The sequence below is a fragment of the Siniperca chuatsi genome, linkage group LG14 (assembly GCF_020085105.1).
Source record: "Siniperca chuatsi isolate FFG_IHB_CAS linkage group LG14, ASM2008510v1, whole genome shotgun sequence".
Taxonomy (NCBI): Eukaryota; Metazoa; Chordata; class Actinopteri; order Centrarchiformes; family Sinipercidae; genus Siniperca; species Siniperca chuatsi.
The window spans coordinates 6,412,861-6,429,177 of record NC_058055.1 but is presented as its reverse complement, the minus strand read 5'-3'; the positions used below and the strand labels follow the sequence as shown (position 1 = coordinate 6,429,177).

The window sequence follows — 16,317 nt, the reverse complement described above, 5'->3', positions numbered from 1 at the left end:
GAAAAAGTCTATTCATAATTAGATGGACTGGACTGTAGTCTCACAGGAATCAGTTGGAGAGCCATAATGAATGTGATCCTGACCCAAGCATAGCCAATTTAAAATAGGATGAACAGAGAGAGATGGAGAGGAGGAAAGCAGGTTTTCCCATTGCCCACATATGCCCATTAGGAGAGTGAGAGTGAGGGCGGACAAAGAAGGGAAGAGATGAGTGTGTGTATGTGTGTGTCTTCACTCTCTTGTTGGAGCGAGCACCCAGGAGCAGAAGTACTCGGCTTTTACTTAAAAACTCTTTTGTATTTCTGGCAAACTAAACCCAAGCAAGCCAGACAGCATACCTACTGACTGACTCCCTGAGCTTAACTCCCGACCACGACGGCAGTGCCCCCGCCATCTGGCCAAGATTGAAAAACACTCTGATGATATCGCAAGGGAGTGGCGGGCTTCTCGAGTCACATCTTGAAAATCGGCTATCATTTTTCACAAACAACCGCCTCTGTAGAAACTGAAAGTCTATCCATCTTTAAAATTCCCCAACTCAGTTTGAGAGCGTTGGCTGTTGTGAATATAAGAATCCATTTACAGGGTGGAAGCTTTGTTTTTCCAGAATATATCTCTGAAATGTCATAAAGGTCCAGTGATAGAAGTGTAATGGATGTGCTGGAGGGTAAGCCTATCTTATTTTCCCCACAAGTTTCCTGGCAGCACAGGGTTTATCCACCTTTTTGGTCTGACATAAACTGATGTGATATAAATACAAAGCATGAGTCAGGGTACACAGCAAGAAAGGTTATCTGAAAATACAGGGGTTAAGGATAATCCTGACCACAGTGGATTTTAAACCTGTTATGGATGTCCACATGCTATTATCAGAGGAACAGTTATGAAATGACACATTTCCTTACTGCAAGATGCCATTTGTCATTTAACTCCAAATACCAGCAAAACAGAAATTCAAGTGTAGAACATGATTCACTACAAAATTTGTGCTGGCAATTCATATAACAAGACTAAGAGTCTACAGCCACGCTAGCACGCTGATGTTTATAATGCTTACCATGTCCAATATCTTAGTTAAGCATTGGCAAATGCTAACATTTGCTAATTAGCACTAAGTATAGCTGAAGCTGATGGGAATGTCATTAGCTTTGGAGGTATTTGGTCATAAACCAAAGTATTGGATAAATTAGAATATTGACCTGATGATGGCGCTTGATTTAAAAAAAATAGTGTTTTCATTCACCAATTCTGGCTGTTTTTTGTATGTTGCATGTTTGTTGCATGTCTTTTACTGATTTAGCCTTAAGTGGCTCATAATTGCCTACTTGGTGAGGAAGGGTGCTGTTTGTGCTGGTTATTTGAGTGTGCTAGTTGTTAGACTTCAATGTTCCCATTGTGTTTATGAATAGTAATGTAAAGTAATTTACAGTAATGTTCCACAATGTTTAGTATTTCGTGGGCAGTAATTTCAATACCTGCGAAAGATGTTTTTTTTCAATGATTTTCTTCAAAGCCAGGTATGAGAATGCGTGCACATCGATTTAAGGCTACAGTAAATAGCCGTGTTGCTTTTAATGTCATGTTAATTCCCATTTGTTGCAAATATTGTTATTATTTCTCTTTTCTAGATCACAAACATACACAAATGCAACAACCTGCTAGATGTGTTCGATAACAACCAAAAGAAAAATACTCTCACCTCCACCAGCTTGACGATGTTGACATGGTCCAGTTTTTTAAGGATGGCAATCTCTTGGTAGACCCTCTCCAGGGGTCCTAAGATTTTGGGCTGCTCTCCTTGGGCAACCTTGGGTCCTCTTGGGGGTGGGCGACCTGCAGACCACCACACAAACCACACACACACAACTTTACTAAATGATTCATTTGATCACGATTCGTCTCGACAAGGAGTCAGATATAGACTTTTCTATATCTGTATGTGTTCAAATTTGAGCAACAGGAAAATTACAATAAGACAAATTTGAGCGATCATTTATCATGATGATCTAGACATGTGGCAGGGTGTTTTTATGTATTATGGCTGTGTGTTGCTTTTGTTTTGTTTGTGCACCTGTGTGTAATAATTGTGTGTGTATTTAGCATCAGTGATGGTCAATAACTGGACTATGACTCGGTACCGGTCAGTGCAGTGACACCGGATCGCAGATGTTAAAATATCTAACAAGTATGGACATCTACCTATCTAGAGTGACTGACATTAGGGATGACAGTGCGCTTAAATGCACCTCTCTCTCTCTCATCAGCACCCGAGCGCAGTGTCCCACCCTCTGTCTATAAGACCTGCCTACCCAGCCTGACCACATACTGTACCTCATGAGGCTATATGCCTGTGTTTCAATGTATGTAGCAAATGTAATAACCTAAAATATTCGGTGAATAGTTTTACATCTAATTTTTAATCTGGACTAAAACGTAACTAGTAATGCCTCTAAAAGTTACCTGTGGATGTGAATGTGCGTATGACTGCCTGTCTGTCTGTCTGTGTCAGCACTGTGACAGACTGGTGATCTGTCAAGGCTGTACCCTACCTATCATGGTAAATTTAAAAATTGAGAAAATGTTTTTTTTTTTATGTCTTAATGAGATACGTTGGTGTTTGTGTAGTACGATAATGTTGCGGTGTAACAAGATAAAGTGATATGTTGTTATAAGAAGAAAGGTTTTGTGTAAAAATGGAATTTTTGTATCTAGCGATAATGAGAAAATATGCCATAACAACATCTTGTTATAATGTCAAAAGGATCATGTAAAAATGATAAAAGTTGCCTGTTATAAAAAAGAAACTGAGCAGATTTTTTTTTTTTTGTCATGTTGGCAATATGCTTTGTTCTCCTTGTGTTCCCCGATGGCTAAAAAAAAAAAAAACTACCCCCCCAACAAGCTTGACTACTCAAATGGTTACATTTAGGTTATAGATGATTTAGGTTTTGGTCTGCCAATCCTCACGAAGCTGGCAGGATTTATAACAATAGAGCATTTTTCTCCTTTGGAATCAACCACCTCTTGTGACTAGGCATAACATCGCTCTGGAAGTATTCAAAACATGTTAAAATGTCATTAGACCAACTGTTGCCTATCTAGTTCAGGTTTAACACAATCTTGAAACTTCAAGGCGCAGGCAAAATGAAAGTTGCATGCTAATTAGCAGCATTTGTCAGCCCACTACATTCTCTACATGTCCATCATGTTGGAGAGTTTTGTAACTGTGCTTACTCTTTCTCTATGAAATGTGTCTGTTGTTGTTTGTGTTTAGGCATTTGCCACAGTTTGTCACTGTTTTGAAATCTGCTCCCCTTGATGAACATGATAAATCATTTTTGCAATGACCTGCATTCCAGCGCCATCCATGATTTAACTTCTTAGGAGCTCTGTTAGTTGTCTCATGCTGCTTTGAAAAGTCACGTATCAATGTGCCGATTGTCAGACCTCTTTTGTAGCTCACAAATGCTGTCATTTACTGGCATTCAACCTAACATCACACACCTTCATGGCAGTGTTGGTAACTGCCTTGATGTACATGGCCAAATATGTCTCATTCAATGGTGTGGGTCATTCTCATTTTCAGGAACCTGTAGTGCTGTTACTAAACAATATACAGGTGTGCTGGTCTGAAGGAAATCCTGCAAGGTGTCCAGTGGGTTTATCTGGTATTAGATGGAGGTTTTGGCCTAGTCCAAAATGACAAACCATCATTGCATTTAGGTTATGATTGCCCAGGAATCATGTTCCATTGTAGCTGATCATTGATTAGTTTAACCCAGGTAGTCATTTTTCACTAATTTCTTGTTCAATAGAAAAAACTGAATAGAATAGGACTTACGTGGAAAACCACACTGCTTCATTAACTTCTTCTTGGACACCACCTTCATGGCCTAGGAAAGAAATGATTTTGATCATACAGTGTATTCACATATAGGTAGTATAAACAGTAAAGTGAAGCCTAAAGAACCAGTCATTCCAAAAAGAAAATAAAACTACAAGGAACAAGAGATAAAGTAAATAACATTCACTGCATGTCAGACATTTCTCCAAAATACAAGAACTACTATGCTGTCAGAATATCAATGTGATTTCACTGATCACTAATTCATGTTATGGTGGAACATTTTCTACTACTTCAACACCACAAACAGTTTTGGTGATGTACAGCTCAGTAATTTACTTTAAAAAACTGTGGTCACCATGGCTATGACTGTGCAGAAACCAGGCTTGGCAAGAAAGCAGTCCTTCCCCTGTACAGTTTCCATGGTGTGCTGCCTGTGTGTGTGTGTGTATGTAGACTTGTGTGAGGGTGGTTAATGACTCAACCACAGAGTCTTCAGACAGTTAAAAATCGTCATGCAACATTTATTGCAGGTTTTCGGTTGCAAAGTTTATGTCGCCATACAGGCGGGTTCGATTCCAGCAGGAGCCCTGTGCTGCATGTCATCCCCTCTCTCTCTCCCCCCTTTCCTGTCTCTCTCCAGCTGTTCCTATCCCAAAAATCATCTTTAAAAAAAAAATGGAATTATTCATGAGTTCATTATAAAATCTGGGATTGATGGTAGAGCTCCAGTAAATAGCTGCCATCTGAAAAGATAAATTCTGACTGTGTAGGTGCTTCATCGCAGTTTCACTCGCAGTAAATGTACTTTACCAAACATGAAATTGGGAATGACTATATTTTGCTTTTCAACAAAGTATGGCAATAACTGTGAACTCAAAAGATACAATCAAAAGTTAATGCGAGTTCAGTTTCTGATTATGTGCTAAGGAGGTACAGGTGAGTGGTGATCAAAGGAAGCCAAAAGTGCAGCAGCAGCAACTATATTTTGTAGGAGGTGGAACATAAAAAGGTTAAGTATGATTTCAGTCACCATATTGTTCCCTCACTGTGCCATTGTGCCTTTTCTGAATTCTTCAGCACTCTAATCTGTAGACAAACAAGTCTTTGCAAGTAAACAAGACTTCTGCACTGTGCCAACTTTGCCAAGAGATAAAAATCTAATATTTTACACTTAAGAAATAACGACTGAGTGAGCTAACCTTTACTGAGTGTTGGCAACAAGGCTGGATTAACCTCCTAGGGGATGCCAGGGATCTATTTGTATGTCAGTTTGTTTATTTATTTTTTATTCTTAATTATTAATTTATTCTTAAAATTAGATTTACACCCATGGTACCTGTGTAATACACACCCTTAATATTATATAATTATAGACCACATTAAAGGCAAAAATGCTGGAGCCACCTTTCAGTTGTAATTGTTAAAATTTCAGTCCTGGTTGATTTGGCGACACCACCTAACAAAAGGTTCAGTTTAATACTACTACTCTGATACGGCTCTAGCAGAGTGAACAGTAAACAATGAGGCTGATATCAATGAGAGTAAATTACAAACAGTAATGCTGGATTACATGCTGCATTGTTTCCTGTGAATCCCTTGTGTTTAGGTAGGCAATCTGAATCTAGTGCGAGAATGGCGGACTCTGCCACTGACAACAATAAATAGTATTATAGTAGTGGAATTTGATTTCATGAAAATCTTAATAATAATTTTAAGGCCCTTACTATTTCAGTTTATATTGTGCTTTAGTGGTTCATATTACCAAACAAATCTGCAATGAATCAAATTACCACAAACTTATTGCTTTGCCCATCTTGCCCTGTTGGCAATCCAGCATTGGTTTACAGAAGCAATAAAGACAAATATTTCAAGATATTTTAAAGGGAATGCGATTAACTGACCTGTTACTCCACAGAGTAAAAATTCCTCAATTATGTGCACACAGGCATGATGACATATTGACATTTTTTGTATATTCTGGATTTTATATTCTTTATTTTTTTGTTTCACAAAAACAAAGTCCCAGAATACTGCTTCTACAGCTGGCGTGTGGGTGTGTGTGTGCGTGCGCGCGTCCACAACCAGTTTGAAATAAGTTGAGTGAATGCTGCACAATTAGATTTACTCTGGACCCCTGAGTCTGATAAATGGCCTGCTTGATTGGCAGGCATCACAATTGGATGCCTGCCAATCAGGTTATGAGCATGGTAATTATACGACAAAGGATGCCACAACAAACACATGCACCATTCAAAGACCTTCTGCTGATGCCGATTTAGGAAAATAAAACCTGGTTTCCAACACTCACTTGGACAAGATAACATTGGTAAGAGTTAGTCATCATATTAATTTATTTTTATCCCGTGGTTGTCAAGTCAAAAACTGCCATTTTCATTCATCTTAAAACTGACCACTGCTGCTTTATCAGCCAGTATCAGTCAGTGATTTCCTTATGTTGATGCCAATGCTGAGAACTGAATTAAGTGCTACAACTTAATATAAAAACTAAATCATTTCAAAACAGTAATTTCTTTTTCAGAAACATTCACTGCCTTATTATATCTTTTTTTTAAAGATTTTCAAGCCCATGGTAACCAGGTAAACACAGGCGAACTACTAGAGCCTACAGGACCCCTCTCTTGTTTAGATTTTCTTGTTTTCTTTTTCTTGTATATAGTATGGTATGCGTGCAATGATATTTTTGCATACTGTACAAAAATCCAATCAGTTTTGTGTGAGATTGCCAGAAAATAGAATCACCCTTCCATACCATCATTACTCATCTCCTCTCCTCCTGATTCCTGTCATTGTTATTTCAGATGTGTTTGTCATTTGAGTCAGGCTGCAATAACCCGCAGTCTGTCCCGGAAGGTAACATTTTCCATCACTGTCAACAATCTGTATCAAATATGAGAATGCTTCCACACAAAGCAGAAACAAAGATGCAAACTAGAAAACAAAATGTAGACACATGTGCAGCAAACATGAAAGCTTTTCTATACGTATGCACACACAGAAAAACTGGAGGCAGATGGGACAGATTCAGGAAGAAGAAAAAATTAGCTGCATTGGACATATCTTAATCCAAATTTCATTTTCAGGAACATGTTGTTTCCAACTGGGTGATTCTGACAAAAAGAAAATCTCTGAGGCCCATGCTGCAACACTATCTCCTAGAAAATTTGCTTATATAAGAATATGCTTTGCTGATTCCTTTTTAAAAAGGGCAACTTTATTTCTAATGTGGGAAAAGCTAGATTTATGTAGCGTGTACTAGTTGTAGGGAGGAGGTCGGGGTGGATGACGGGTGTACAAAACAGAGGACTAGTCAGGTTTTTCATCCAAATGTAATCAAAATTTTTATCAAATTTCCAGAAAAACTGCAAAAGAAAGTGTTAATTAACATGAGTTTCCATCCACTACTGTTATGTGAATATTAAGAGTTGGTGCAGAAACTTGTACTGACAAACTGGACGGGAGACATTGCATCTTGCATATGGCTGCGTTCACACATACAGATACAAAGCAGATACAAAGTAGTGGGCAGTTTATGGCCTCTCATCAAGCTGCACCTCTGTGAGTATTGTGCTGAGCACCTAATTTACATACGCACAACGTAGTTCATTTCCTGTTGCACAGTTTGTTTCCCAGAGTACAGAATAGCTTTGTCTCTGGCCTTTATGTAACATGGTATGTGTTGTTGAATATTCAAATACAACAATGATGCCAGAGCTGGCAAGATTGATTAGCATTGCGTTCCTATATCTGCGCTGGAAGCGATCCCAACTACTCTTGTGGAGTGGAGTAGTAAACAACGCAGTGCTTCCATTTCTGTGGGAATCAAAATGAGCGCAATTGCCTCTCACCTAGTTGTCGCTCGCGGTTATGAGAGATAGATGAAGAAAATCTAAGCAGCAGAGGCGGAGATCTGCTGAACTTTAACCTCTAGTAGGAGTTAACTCCAAAAACGCTGCAGCCTATAATTCCCGTAATGCAACTTGATAGCTATTTGTTAGACCTCCCCATGCCTCCTAAAAGCCAACTTATTCCACACCCTACACTTCCAGTTTGTGATGCAGTAAAATACCTCAAAAAGTCTCAAACACAAGCCGATGATGTCATCAGGGTTATTTTTTCAACATTTAGAGAGCTCAGTCCAGAGTAAAGTGAACTTCATGTGTACAATTGGAGGAGGGCCCCTTTAAGGCTAGGGAAAGATTGTGGTTTCAGTCAAATATTTGTAAAGTAAACACATTGTGTCTCGTGCTTCAGGTCACTGTCGACTTACTATATCCAATATTACTGTAAACTAAGATCACAATCTTTCCCTGACCTTAACCAAGCGCTGTCAGTTGCCTAAACATAATCATAAAAAGTTTAATCATGCTTTAGTTGTGATAAGCAAATATTGTAGGAAAACTGAAAAATGAAATACATTGTCAGTTAACATTTTGCTGGTACGTTAAGTATCAACATTTTTCTACTTGCCAGATATGATAATCTCACGTCCTCATTATGTTGATAAAAAATCCAGTCTGGGCAGCAACACATTTTTGCTGTTGCTAATTTGTAGTATATAGACGTAATTTCTAGGAGACGGTGGTTGCATACTGCTGCATGTCTGAGCAGCTCTGCAGGTCGGCATTATTTAAAGCTGCATGTCATTATTTCACTCCAGAGGGAAGGTTTATATAATCATTCCCTTGTTATAATATGTAATATTCCATTCATCTTATAGGGCTCGTCTGTGTCCTTACATAAACTCCTGTTGTTAACCATTCTGCATCAGTCCATTTACAAACTCCCATTTTAATATTGGGTTGTGTTTAGCTCCAAGCTCCTACTGGCTCCAGTTCAAAAGTACATCTTAAACCCATCCACAGTTGGCAGCTTAAGTCGACATGACTTTCATTGTTGTTACTGTACAGGGCAGCTTAGTTATGTTCAAACATAAGACAGCTTACATTTGGAGGGGCTGAGTTTGCAGAGCTTTTACAGGAACAAATCACCTTGATGGAAACGGCTAAAATGACCTCATCTCAGCGTGCCGGCTCATATCCAGATTCCCCGTTGTGAACTGACCTCAAAGCAGCTACCTGATACACAAAGCAACAGCAGCACTGCTTTGAAGATAGATAATTAAGTCTTAGTTGCACTTTCAGTTTCTTCCAAGGCAACTGATGCAATTTGGGTGGATGGAACTCACAGTCAGGCAACAAGGTGGAAGGAAAAAAAAATCAATAGCACTGGTGAGATCCTGTAAAGCTCTTCTGTCTAGACAATAGAGGCTGAGAGGCTTGATGGAAACTGTGGCTATGTGGCAGAGGGACTGCATTTCAGTTTTTAAAATCAGAAAGACATTTCTGAAATGTAAAATGACTGCATTGACTTACATAATGTTTGTCATCATCCTCATTGTAGGCAAGTTTGACCACACCGTAGGAGCCCTGCAATACAACAAAGACTCATTTTCATATGTGAACCTGCTTGTTCACAGCAACACATTATTCAGTGACAATTCAGTGCTATACCCACATTTTCTGGTTCATCAACTAAACTTGTGAGGGATTCTGTTAAGATTCCTAAAGCATCACTTTGAGAACCGACAACAACGCCATACTGACAGAATGTTTTGAAAGCAGCACTGTTTCTATTCAAACAAACCATTCTTTGGCAGCACAGAGTGGCTCCTCCCACACACACACACACACACACACACACACACACACACAATGCCCCAGGATGTGTGTTTACCATCATTTTCCGTGCATGGATTTATTCGTCCTTAGAAGAAATTTGTCTTATGGACAGACAAAAATCCATTTGTGGGTCAACACCACTGACTGTATATAAAGATGGACGACATGTCAGCGCCCCTAAAGTGAAGCCAAAACATCTTGATCGCCCCCTGGTGGCTGGCTGCAGTATAGGTCATAAACTTCGCCCCCTCCATGTTAGCGGATAGAATGTGAGCCAAACTAAAAACTCAAAGTATATGTCAAATATATTTTTCCCAAAGATGGTTTCTGTCATTTTAGGTAGTTCTTATCACGCTGATGTATGTTCAAGTGTTCGTTTTTCTGATAAGTTTTGTTTTAATTAGTTATTTGATGCTATAAAAAGGGGGTTTCACATTATGATTGACAGCTGAGGCCGGCTTGTGATTGAGTCGAGGGTGTATGGGCGGGATCTCGATACTGCGGCTCTAATCCCGATCGCTACTGCGCAGACTCTGGCTCCAAATGATGTCACCAGCGCAAGATGGCAGCTCCTGTATATTTTGGCTTCATTTTTGTACAGTAGGAGGAAGTGGAGACGCGTCATCCATCTGTATATACAGCCTACGGTCAAATGTATGTAACAAAGTTTTACAAATGTCACAACAATGGCTCTGCTTTAAAATCTAAATCATTCATATGTCCCCTGTAGATCATTCTCCACAGCATATCATGTGAAATCACCTAAAATTCTCAGTGTTTTCTAAGAGAGATGGTTTGATACCACTTAATTTCTGACCATATAAATATCAATCTGATACCAATTTTTCCCTCTTTTATATCTACCACTTTAATATCTAACAATATCTCTACTGTTAATGAGCCCTAAATGCTCTTTAAATGCTTACAATTATGTGCACTTTACGATTTTCAGTTTGGCAGTTTCTAAATTTTCATCTCTGTTGCTTCCACAACAATTTCCCCCATATGTTAACCACAAAGTGTTGATCTCCAAGCGCTACTACTTTTAAATGCAAAACTTGGGAGTGGATCTGGTGTGCTGTAAGATTTAGTAATGATGTTAGCATTGTTATTGTGAGCATGTTAACATGCTGACGTTAGAATTCAGCACAAAGCACCACTGTGCCTAAGTACAGCCTCACAGAGCTGCTAGCATGGCTGCAGACTCTGTCTTGTTTGATAGAATACTAGCATGTTTCTAGAATAAAAATAACATTACTGGTCTGTTTTGAACTAGCTAGTTTATATAACTAAGGCTAACTATACAGTGGATGGATAGGTGGTGTAAAATTTATGAATCTGCAAGCCATATAATAAAGACCTTTTAGTGTGCACATGCTATAAATGATTTTGGTGTCCATTTTCTCACTTAACAGATAAATTGAGCAAAGGGTCGATCTTCTCCGAGCTGCTGCTTTTTTTCCCAAAACCACTCAAAATTGAACAGAGGCAAATGGCAGAAAAGCGATAAACTCACCTTCCCAATCTCACTCTTCAGTTTATACTGGTTCAACTGGATACAGTCCTGTGAGGGGGAAGAGAAAAGGTGGAGACATGAGCGACTAAATCATCAACATAAACATGATCAGTACCAGAGAGAATGCTTTCTTCATCTACAGCAGGGCAAGAGAAACAGGGCCCTCTTTGGTATAGGAACAAAATGTTCCCGCTGTGTGTGTGTGTGTGTGTGTGTGTGTGTGTGTGTGTGTGTGTGTGTGTCTGTTGAAAGTCATTTATTTCTGAGATGTAGGTAACGATGCAGTCTGTAGTTTCTGTTTACTGTCTGCAAATCCATTAGAGTGCTACTGCTTAAATGGCTGATTTGCAGTTCCATAGCAACCACTGCTATAGCACAGAGTCAGCCAGGGGCACAGCAGAGGAGAGCAGACCACAGAGATGGGGATTTTGGTGGTGGGGAGAATTTCACGGGGGTGGGCAGAGGGGGTGCAAAGACAGCAAAGTCAATGAGCAGAAAGTGAGCAATGAAACAAGTGTGAAAAAGAAGGAGCTGGAGCTGTGGAGGAAAATGGATTGAAAGCAGTTCTTACATTACAGTTGGGGGAGGTGGTGGCGTAGTGTGTGTGTGTGTGTGTGTGTGTGTGTGTGTGTGTGTGTGTGTGTGTGTGTGTGCCGGACCAGTGCCTGAGGCTTGATACTGGAACGTGTTTACAGGATGAGAGGAGGTAGGAGAACAGAGATGTAACAAAACAGAAAGTACTGCACCAACTCATGGCGTAGAGCAGGACTCGCCACCAGGCAAGGTATTTTAGAAAATATGACATTATATAGCAGGTTACATAATATGCTGGTTATGTAGCTGGCTCCGAACATTGCTGTTGGTTCTGCAGGAGATGTGAGGATTGGGCATTGGAGGGTTATGCACTGTAGGGTATGATGGTGTTAAGTACTGTGGGCAGGGATTATGACAAAGGGTGAGAGATAGAATAGAAGAGTGCTTTGGTAGGTGAAGCAAGCAGTGGAACTTGATTGGTTGAAGACAGATAAAGAGAGTAAAGAAAATAGGGCGGTGAAGGATAAAGGGAAAGGCAAATGAGGAGAATCCAATGAAAAGAGCAGCAGGAGGGATTGTCTGAGAGGACTTCCACTGGGTTCACAGTTTGCCGGCACATGCTCAGTGGGCGCTGCACTGCAGTTAATGCTCTGTCAGGACTGATGGATAAAGAGGGCCATGCAGAAAGCCTTAAATACATCTGCCACATATGCACATGCACGCACACATGAATCAAACTCAAATGCTTCACTGGGCCACAATATATCTTTAGAGGGCTCTTTCGGTCATACTGTCACGTTAGACTACTGCTTTACATTTACAGTGCAGCCCCGCTGTCTTCCCTCAGTATGCAACACACCTACCTCTCCTCTCCTGGTTTCCCTTCACATCTCACTCCATTGTGTCTGATCTGTACCAAACTCTCCACATCTCACCATCCATTACTCAACAACTGATCAATATCAGTGCATAACAAATAGATCACTGTCACTGTGCTATTCAAAATCAATGACCATGCATTTCAGTCATATGATGAATAATGAGCATGCCTGCCTCAGGAAGTATGTACAGTAATAAAAAGGGAAGTTTATAGTAGTGTACTATAGTGTTTATAGTATTTAAAGCCTGTAAGTGTAAAATTGTTTCCTCAACCCGTCAGTTTAAAATGAATTTTGATAGAATGGAATAATGGCTCTAGCTAAATGAGACCATTGCAGAAGAAGATGGCTTATTCTGTTTTGTTTTATATGTCCTTGCATCTGGTGCAAATGTAAGAAATGTGAAGAATTAACTTATGGCACAAGGGAGAATGATCAACTAAAACAGGAGAGATGACAGCTTCACTTTACTTTTTTAAAGATGAAATATTAAATAAACACACACTGATTCAGTTCTGTATGTGTCCAGTATCACCTACTGCTGTACCTGACAAGGATCGAGATAAGCACATAATTTACTGTACTAATGCACTGAAGATGAATAGACAGTAACATTCATCTTTGCTCAAGTGGCTGCCAAAGTTACTAATTTTCACATTTCTTCTGCTGCTAATTTTAATATACAGTTAGTCAGACATGACAGATACAATGTACAAGACTGTGTGAACCTTTCAGAAGAATCTTCCAAAAGAGACTCGTAGATGCTCTAATAGTAAACACTCACAGTTCACACAGTCAGTTCACACACAGAAGTGTTTCCAGAACAGTTTCCTGTTGATGGACATTTCCTTACATACAGCATTCATGTTAGTGTGTCTATAGTTGCATTTCCCATTTCTTTTTCAGCATCCTTCAGGGCTGACGGTGATGATGTTCAATGTAAATGGTGACTTGACTGGCTCAGACATCCACCAAGTGTCTCAGTGTTTAATCTTTATTTGCCCACTCTCAGCACCCACTTCACCACACTGGAATGAAGATTCCTAATGATGATTGCTAAAAAGAGGCTATCTTGGGGTATCTTCTAAACTTAAACTACAAACTATCCTCTTTGTGTTTCCTTGCTGAGCTGCGGTGGAGGAATATGGAATATGAAATTTGGTACAAAATGCTTTAATTTCTCAAACTGCTGAAGCCTCATTTTAGCTTTGGCTGAACTTTGGAATTAATTTTTTGCACAGAAAAAAGGACTGAATTTATCCTATCACTTCCATTGAAATTGCTTTTAGCAGGGATCCCTTTGCGGCCAGTATGATAAGAATGAACAATTAAAGCAACAGTTCTTTCAAAGTACATCAGAGCATGTTTCTTAAAGTATTTAAGAAAATACTTTAAAAATGCATACCTATCATTTAATTAGATTTATTGTGGGATCTCTTCCTTGTTCTCATTAATAGGTTTGAGGTTTGGGGGGCATTTTTGGTCATCATTTTCATTTATTATTTCATAATGGGTGTTGTAGATCCCTGTGATTAATGGCTATATAAACAGACTTGACTTGATATCCTGTTTTGACACAAATCATTATGCTCCCGAGTAGGAAGGCAAACATTTAACCCTGTATTTTTGGTGTCGTTTTCTCTGGATTTTTTTAATCCTAACTTTAACCCACACAATAGAGAAGTGAATGTGTTTTAAAATTCATCCCACTTCCCAAGGGGAGAGAAAATTATATACATTATGCGTACATAATAGAGTGAAAGACAATCACAAATGCTGAGAAAGTCAGGAGTGAGAGAAAGAAGAAGAGTTTCCTGCAACACACAGAGAAAACAAAAGAGGTAAGACGCTTCTGTGCTTTAGTTAAACCATTATGTAAGCTATACACACAGTATTTCCTCATGTGGCTTAGCATGGGACTTCCCTAATTGTCAGGGAGGACATTTCTTTTGTCTATAATGAGTGCGTGGAGATAACAGAAACTGACACCAGTTATGAAAACATACGTGTAAGTCATTCTTATACATTTTCCCATTTAACTGCTGTTATATTAAGTAACAATGAAGAAACTCAAAATGTCAGCCATAACTGATGTTTGTGCAAGCAAGAAATGTTTCTATCTCTCTCTCTCTCCGCTGTGTCATACTGTAGATCCAGTGAGAGCAGGGAAATATAAGCAACAAGAGTCCTTTTTATGGTTTAGTGCGAGAGCTGCAATTCCATTTTCAGATAGGAAAGGACACAATGACAGGTCTGTGAGTCTGTGGCAGCAGTCTGTTAAATTCAGAGGGGTTCCACATCCTGGCAGATGTCATGAATTTTTAATGTTCACTCTGAATTGGAGAAAGTAAGAGGAAAATGGAGATTTGGGAGTCACCCACTGCTACACGATACTCAGTTTTCATGGGTTAGCACAAACAGATGCATGCATGTTTTCAGTTGCATGTTTTCTATGTTATATAAATAATGACACTCATCATTATTGATTAGTCCAACATTTTGGCAAATGTTGGTCTATATTACGCCGGCAGCCGGTTAGCTTACCTTAGCACAAAAGCTAGCCTGGCTTTGGCAAAAGGTAACAGAATCTGCCTACCAGCACCTCTAAAGCTAGCTAATTATATTTTGTTTGCTTATTGCATACAAAAACCCAAATGTAAAAACCATACTTTGCAGTTTTACAGGATGTTGCAGGACTATTTCTTGGCCGCATGCAGTGATTTTCAGGAGTCTCCACTGGTTGCCTGGCAATCTCATGGTGCGGTTGTTAATTACTGTTGGAGAAATTTAGAAGTGACCAAAGGGTTTTATGGGTGTAATAGAATTTATGAAACTTAGACAAACAGATGGTTTTACAAAAGGAGGCCACAGGACTCTGTGATTATGTTGTTTTGGGTTACTAGGTGCCAGATGTCCAAGCTACTGATAAGCTGGACCTTGAGATAGGCCTCAGGGACTCCAGATACTGATAGTTATGCACTGAAACAAACAGTCTTTGTGCTATTTCTACTGATTTATGATATCTGTTGTTCCACCCTCTTTTTGTGTATAAGAAGTGGAAACTTTGTAGTATTGTAGTTGAAGTATTGTGCTGGCTGTGCCCATGTGTACATGCTGCCCCAATGCTTCTCTGTCGACAGATCTGTGTTTGTAATAAATCCATATATTCATGTAAGGACAACTGAGGACCATCTCTTCAGTACATCTTTTCTTTAACAAATTGGCATTGTAGGACAGGATTCCAACACAGACGGACACTGGGTAAGTAAACAAGAGTTTTTTTCTTCTGCTTTTCTTATCCTGTGTGCCTCTTGACGGAATCGTAAAGGAACTGTGTATTTTCTGCATTGGGCTGTAAGGCATCTGAGATCAGAATAACGTTAGGGGATCAGTGTCTGGGGACGATAAGTGTCATAAAAACCTCTCTCTGGATGCTGAAAAATACTATCAGTGGAAAACAGAAAAAAATTGTACTGAAATTGAACATACCAGTTTTGTGAATGGCTATGATTGTTTAGCGAGTTATTTTGTTGTGCCTCTCACTGTGCAAAGTACACAACCACTGTGTTCTTCAGAAATGTAGTGGTGCAATCTTTTATATATATATATATATGTTTGTTTTACTTATTGTTGCTCATTTTGTGTAATTATTTACACAATTTTTTTGTGTAAAACAAGAGTTTTGTACTGTCTTCTGTTTATTGAGAAAGGCGGTTGTACAGATGATAAGCAGTTGTATACACTGTCTGCCAATGTTTGTCTATAGAAAAGGAGTTTATTGTTATTATTACTGGTAGTTTCACCAGGGTATATGTTAATATGTTGATGGATTTTATTTCATAG

At 39.2% G+C, this 16,317-nt stretch overlaps 1 protein-coding gene across 3 annotated transcripts in view; it reads right to left on the bottom strand.

Moving 5' to 3' along the window:
- camkk1a (calcium/calmodulin-dependent protein kinase kinase 1, alpha a) overlaps positions 1-16,317 on the bottom strand; it is a 64,102-nt gene that overhangs the window by 21,009 nt on the left and 26,776 nt on the right. For all 3 annotated transcript variants that reach the window (XM_044223500.1, XM_044223502.1, XM_044223501.1), the window contains exons 3-6: positions 11,063-11,110; positions 9,241-9,294; positions 3,842-3,893; positions 1,700-1,833 (exon numbers count right to left, since the gene is read on the bottom strand). In XM_044223500.1, the coding sequence (XP_044079435.1) occupies positions 1,700-1,833; positions 3,842-3,893; positions 9,241-9,294; positions 11,063-11,110 (288 nt within the window). The remainder of the gene's footprint in view (positions 1-1,699; positions 1,834-3,841; positions 3,894-9,240; positions 9,295-11,062; positions 11,111-16,317) is intronic.